Raw genomic sequence first — 6,780 nt, 5'->3', positions numbered from 1 at the left:
TCCCAGCCTGCATACTCCATAGTCAGGCTTCTGTTAATCCACTTTTCTCTTTGGTGTCACGCACCATTCATGTTCATGGCTTTTTGTCCTACATCATCCTGTGACATACGTTAAAAGCCTGCAAAGATAAACTAAACAGTTCCCATACCTGATGTATCCTGGGGGCTGATAGATTGTACTCAACAAAATGCCAGTTTTCGACAGGGCTTTTTCTTCTTTTTTTCAGCCGGAACTCACCGGAACATTCGAAGCCATTCCCAGGGTGGGGCCTCTCTTGCATACTGACAGCTTCTAGAAGTCATAGGTGAGAGATGAATGCACAATGTGCACTATCCCAGAAGTAACGTGATGTGTCCCTCACGAGAGGAACTACCCCTACCCTAACACCCCATATGCTCCCTTGCAGTGCTTCTGACATTATTTGTAACATCATTTGTATTTGTAACATTTACCAACCATTGATCGCCCATGTGGTCCCAAAGAAGTTTCCAACATAAAATAATATGATAATAATAGTAGTAAAAACAGGGCAATCACAGCAGGAATGGTACAATGCTAGGGATGGGATTTTTCTGAAACTCTACACGTCAAGCTAATCCGCATGGATTATTATTTTTCTAATTCCCACCTCGCTCCTTGATCTCAGAAGCAAGGATATTATTATATTTTAGCCAGTTCTGCTAAAAAATATTGTCAATTCCACATATTATATGCATTAATATGCACATTATTATTTGCCTATTATACACATATGCACTCCCAGTTTGTGTATAACTGTAAAAATAATGATGTATTAATGCATAAAAAAATTATGCTGCAGAAATATAGTACCACATGGGGTTTGACTCTTTTACACATATTATTCATATTCATATTAGGCAGGCTACTTTGTTGTTCTGCTTCCAATGCATGCAGAAACATTTTGTTCAGGCAAGTCTATCCAGACAGATCATTGGGAGGTCCCCCCCCCCCCAAAAAAAAAATGTTGAACCACTCCTGTTCTGCAGCCAATTTGCTATACAAACAGTAAGGTAATGTGGTCAGGGGTGGACTTTGGGCTCTCAAATTTCAGTGGTGCCCTGTGTGGCACTAAAATTCAGCACTCCCTTGCCTCTCACACTCCATTCTACAACATTGTGCCTGTGTCCCCAATAGCATGGCACTCAGTTTAGCCACTCCAGTCATACTACTCTAAAACTGCTTCTGATGTGGGTGAGAGGCCAAAACAGGGATAACAGCCTGGAGGGCTGCAGGACTACAACTCCCATCATCCCTCACCATTGGCCATGCTGACTGGGGCTGATGAGATGAAGGGCAACAGCTCCGCCATCTCTGTGTGCTTTTTAATGTTTAATGTTTTATTATGTTTTATCTATGTTAGAAGCCGCCCAGAGTGACTGGGGCAAACCAGTAAGATGGACAGGATACAGATATTGTTGTTGTTGTTGTTGTTGATGATGATGATGATGGATGTGGGAAACAGGCTGAAATCCTTGCTTGACAATGACATTCATTGTGCGGCCATGTGCAATTTCTGCTTATCAATTTAATCTAAACAGGAAGGCAGTTGTGAGGCTAAAATGATTTTCTGAACCCCTTAGAACAGAGGTTTTCAACCTTCTGTGGTCCACAGCTCCCTTGACCAACTGCATTCTATCTGCGGCACCCCTGTGGGGCTCAGGAGCCCAGTCATGTCACTACTTGCCTCACCCTTTTTCTTTTTTTTAAAAAAAGATATTTATTAAAGTTTCAACGTTTTACAAAAATAAGAAAAAATGAAAGGAACAAAATACAAAGTAAAAACAGTTAAAAACAGATCAGTTTTTCCAAATCTTATCTTTCATTTGCTTGTTTCCCTGACCTCCTCACACCTCCCTTTTTTTGTATTCCAGTTCAATTAGTTAATTCAGCAAATCCTTTCCCTCTTTAATTTTATCTTAATCTTTTATCTTAGTATATTATAGCTTTAAATTATCACCTGTTAACAAACCATTTTGCATATTCCTTTATAACATTGCTACTAAAAACCACTTAACTTCAATCCAACATCATTCTAACATTCATTAATTTTGCAGCGTTTCTGTAAATAGTCTTTAAATTTCTTCCAATCTTCTTTCACCGACTCTTCTCCCTGGTCTCAGATTCTGCCGGTCATTTCTGCCAATTCCATATAGTCCATCACCTTCATCTGCCACTCTTCCAGTGTGGGTAAATCTTGTGTCTTCCAATACTTTGCAATCAGTATTCTTGTTGCTGTTGCTGCATACAAAAAGAAAGTTCTATCCTTCTTTGGCACCAATTGGCCGACTATGCCCAGGAGAAAGGCCTCTGGTTTCTTCAGAAAGGTATATTTAAATACCTTTTTCATTTCGTTATAGATCATCTCCCAGAAAGCCTTAATCTTTGGGCATGTCCACCAAAGGTGAAAGAATGTACCTTCAGTCTCTTTACATTTCCAACATTTATTATCGGGCAAATGATAGATTTTTGCAAGCTTGACTGGTGTCATGTACCACCTGTATATCATTTTCATAATATTCTCTCTTAAGGCATTACATGCCGTAAACTTCATACCTGTGGTCCATAACTGTTCCCAGTCAGCCATCATTATGTTATGTCCAACATCTTGTGCCCATTTAATCATAGCAGAGCCTCACCCTTTTTCAAGCACCCTCCCTTATGGAGTGTTCCCTCAGCCTCCTCTCCTCTCCCCTCTCCTTGGGAGTCCTCTGGGAAGCTGCTGCTGCCGCCCCTGGTCTTTGAGCTGCATCCCCCCCCCCGCCTCCACCCCAAAGAGAGGAGTGTCCATTCCCAATAGCAAGGGCTGGTAGACTGGCTGGCTGGGCACCCTCACCCACTTGCTTGCTTACTCTGAGGCCGCCTCAGTTCCTAGCAACCAGCACCCCCTGGCCAGCCACAGAGGCACCATTCGCCTGTGGAGCTTGTAGACAGGACTGCTGCAACAAACAGTCATTCGGGTCTTTGGGAGGCAGAGACAGGAGAGCACATTAGAGGAGGTAGGGAAGGAAAGAGGGACAGTGGTCAGTGTTGCCCGCGACACCCCTGACCCTCATTCAAGGCACCCCAGGGTGCCATGGCACACTGGTTGAAAATCACTACCTTAGAGAATCAGGGTGCTAATACAGTGGAACCTTGGTTCTCGAACGTCTTGATCCTCAAACATTTTGGCTCCTGAATGCCGAAAACCCAGAAGTAAGTGTTCTGGTTTTTGAACGTTTTTTGGAAGCCGAACATCCGATGCAGCTTTCGGCTCTTGTTTCCAGGGTGCCTAGGCCAATTGGAAGCTGGGCCTTGGTTTTCAAACATTTCGGAAGTCGAACGGACTTCCAGAATGGATTACTTTTGAGAACCAAGGTACAACTGTATATTAATCTCCAATTTAACAGAATGCACCTCAGCTTATCCTCTTTCCTTGCAGAGAAGTCACAGTGTGCTATGGAAATACCTGGCACCAAAATGATTCTCATCAAAATGCAAGCGGAAACTATGCCTTCTGAACGAGAATTATGTTGGGCTCTGCATTAGCTCCCCTGCCAGGGTGATCATGACACAATCACCGTGTTGCTGCACTGTCTGGCTTGTTTCCCGGGTAGTTGTGAAAGCACTTTGTAACCAGACAGAAGATCAAGAAAACAGTGCCATTCGAGGAACATTCCCCTGGGCTATGTGATACTGTAAATGCACGGAAGCATTGATATCAGGTGTCACTTGTCAGCAGGGTCCTGGATTTGCAGCACACTGTGATACTGTAATACCTGACTGAATATTAAGATTAAGAAAACCAGTGTGCTGTAGCAGTTAAAGTGTCAGATTAGGACCAGAAAGACCTGGGTTCAAATCTTCATTTAGCCATGAACATTTCTGGGTGACTGAGCTAGCTGAAACTAGCATATACCACATTGTTATGAGGATAAGCTAGATGGGGAGTGAAGCTACTGATCAGCTGCTAGGCCATGTTCAAGGTCTTGAACCCTAAAGCCCTGAACCACTGAAGCCCAGGTCACCTGAAAAATGGCCTGTCCTTGTATAGATATGCAAGATCACTTAGATTATCTGGGAAAATTCCATTTGTGGTACAACACCCTACAGAATATGATAGGTTAGTAATTCCAAAATGGGCATTTTTCTGTACTATGGAATGCCTTTCAACTTTGTCGTATGTGAAACAGCAACCACCAGTTGCTTCAGATGTCTTTATAAAGGCTTATCTTTCTGTCATACTTTCCCTGACCCATAATACCAGACCCTGTTTTATGTATTTGAATTCTCTGAATTCTGGTTTTTATATGCTTTTATACTACCGCTTTGTTGGTTTTATGAGGCATTTAATGTTATTGTTTGTTTTTATATTGCATACCACTTAGAGATATTTAAAATATTAGGCAATTTATAAATCCTTTTAAACAAAACAAAACAAATATAGAATTAAAGTATCATGGAACTGTAGAGTTTGAAGGGACCTTGAGGGTCATCCAGTCCAAACCCCTGCAATGCCCAATGTGGGGCTCTAACCCACAAGCCTGAGATTGAGCGCATCATGCTCTACCGACTGAGCTTGCAGGCACCATGTTGACAGCCCCTGACTTACATCGGCCCTGCAAGATAGGCAAGTACTATCATTAACATAACACAGAGGGCAAGGAGGAAGCTGAGTCTGAGAAGATGTGCTGGAGAAGACCTAAAGTTACATCATGATCTCATGGCAGAGGAGAGGTTAGGACTGGGGACCTTGCAATTTATAGCTCCTGTTTCTTATCCCACCGGTGTATGCCACCAATTTCTTTCCTCCCACTTTTATCCCCTGGACAAATTAGTTTCATCAGTTTGGGAAACACTTCCTCCAAACCTGCAAAACCTGTTTAGCCAGAGGCCAAAGTGGACCAAGCACACAGCTTCATTCGCGCTGCTTTTTGCTCGCTGACGCTATGTTCCCTTTGCCTTCAGCTCTCAGAAACAAACAGACACAACCATATATCTCAAAGCTGAACATAGGGGACCAGGGGTGGGGGCAGGGAGTTCTCTGTGCAGCGAGTCAGAAAAGCTGCCACAGCAAAGAGAGAAAATGAAAGTCCTATTGTTAAATTCTCCCCTGCGCAATTTTGGCAGCGTAACCATTTCCCACCCTCCTCCCTTTAAAATTCACTGTTGTTTTTACCTTATATTACATTATACATTGCTGGCATGAGATGCATTTGGCTCTCAATTTGAAAGTAAGATGCCTTTGTCTCAACTTGTTGCTTGCTGGAGGTGGAAATGTCCTAGTTAGCTGAGGGATAGGAGGGCTAAAGGCAAAAAAAAAAAAAAAAGTTAGTGCTTATCTGCAAACTGGTGCCCCTCCCCTCCTCCTCGTGTGAGCTGGAGAGGCCAAACTGAATGACACATGTGCTGTTTCCTTTTCCAGTGGTAAATGGTCAAGAACCAGACAAGAAGCTCCGGAACAAGAGCTGCTTTCTCTCCTGGTTTCTCCCAGTCCTGCCAGCTGTTGCAGTTTCATCTGCCTTTGGACTGCGGATAGGGAAGCCCGACTGACTGTCAGTAGAAAAAAAATATTTAAAAAAAGACAGGCGGAGAGAGAGGGGGGCAGTTTTGAATGCGTAAAGGATGGCTTCTCAAAACAGTACAACATCTGCTCCACGTGAGTACTCGATATTTCTCTCCCCCCCCCCCCCCGTACTTAATGGCAAACTGTACAACTCCTAGCTTAAGTTTATTGCAAAGTTTTTATTATATATAGATGGATACATCTGTATCTACAGAATCCAAAGAGATTGCCTTTCTAAAGTGTGTCCTTGAAACTTTACTCCCTTCCTTCCTGCATTTGTGAGTGTGGATGTGGGAAATCGGCAGAGAGAGAGAATGTGGAGAAGTCGAGGCAGCAATCCAAACATAACAGTCCTTGGAGAAGATAAAATCCAGATTTAAACTTCTGAATCGTTACTGTTCACTTACCAAGAAAGTGTTGTTTCAAGTAGGAATTAATCGTATTTCATAAAAAAATAAATAAAGTAAAGAAGTTTTTAGCTGTTTAATATCCTTCCCCCACTCCCCGCTTTCTCTTTCCTGGGACATTACTGCCTCACTCAATATACAGAAATGGAACTGTCTATGTAACATGAGAGCCAAGCCCCAAACTGTCAGACTATATTTAGCCACAATGCATTTTTGTTTTCACTAACTGTAGCAAAACAGGCGTGAGGCAACTGAACGTTAGAAAAATGAAGGGGAGAGCGGGGTGTATTTCCTGTTTCTCAAATTCCTTACACTTTGGCGAAAAGTTATAGCAGGAAGAAAGTTAGTCCAGGGAGATTTGGGTGGGCGGTTAGGGAGACAGAAGCACACCAGTTTCTGCTATGGAGTTTAGTCAGTCCTGAGTGAGCTTTTGAGAGCAAAAAAGTACTAGCTGTAGACTTCCAACAGAGGCACTGAAGCAGATTCTAAGCTGGAGATCATATTACCAGTATGGGAATGATTCAGTTGAAACCAGTTTAATAATATTACTGCCATTAAGAATTGAATTATGAATGTCTGTAATAATTAAAACATAATCATCATTTAATTTATTATTATTGCTGCTGCTGCACAGTCAGTTCATATGGAACTGTTCAGAGCTGCATGTAAAGTTTCACAAACAAGACTCTGCCCCGAGGAACTTACAGTCTATCACCAACAGAGAGGAATACACAGAAGGGGGAGAGAGACCAAGGTAGTACCGTAAGTGGTGGAGAACATCTCTTCTTCTTACTATGCAAACTGCATGGG

General features: G+C 42.6%; 1 protein-coding gene across 2 annotated transcripts in view; it reads left to right on the top strand.

Moving 5' to 3' along the window:
- Positions 1-223: 223 nt before the first annotated feature.
- The window catches only part of GYPC (glycophorin C (Gerbich blood group)), a 34,432-nt gene continuing 27,875 nt past the window's right edge, over positions 224-6,780 (top strand). For both annotated transcript variants that reach the window (XM_028742722.2, XM_028742714.2), the window contains exons 1-2: positions 224-304; positions 5,423-5,656. In XM_028742722.2, the coding sequence (XP_028598555.1) occupies positions 5,623-5,656 (34 nt within the window). In that variant the 5' untranslated portion in view covers positions 224-304; positions 5,423-5,622. The remainder of the gene's footprint in view (positions 305-5,422; positions 5,657-6,780) is intronic.

The sequence above is a fragment of the Podarcis muralis genome, chromosome 1 (genome assembly GCF_964188315.1).
Source record: "Podarcis muralis chromosome 1, rPodMur119.hap1.1, whole genome shotgun sequence".
NCBI lineage: Eukaryota > Metazoa > Chordata > Lepidosauria > Squamata > Lacertidae > Podarcis > Podarcis muralis.
Note: the sequence above shows the minus strand (reverse complement) of the source record. Positions and strands in the feature narration are given on the sequence as shown.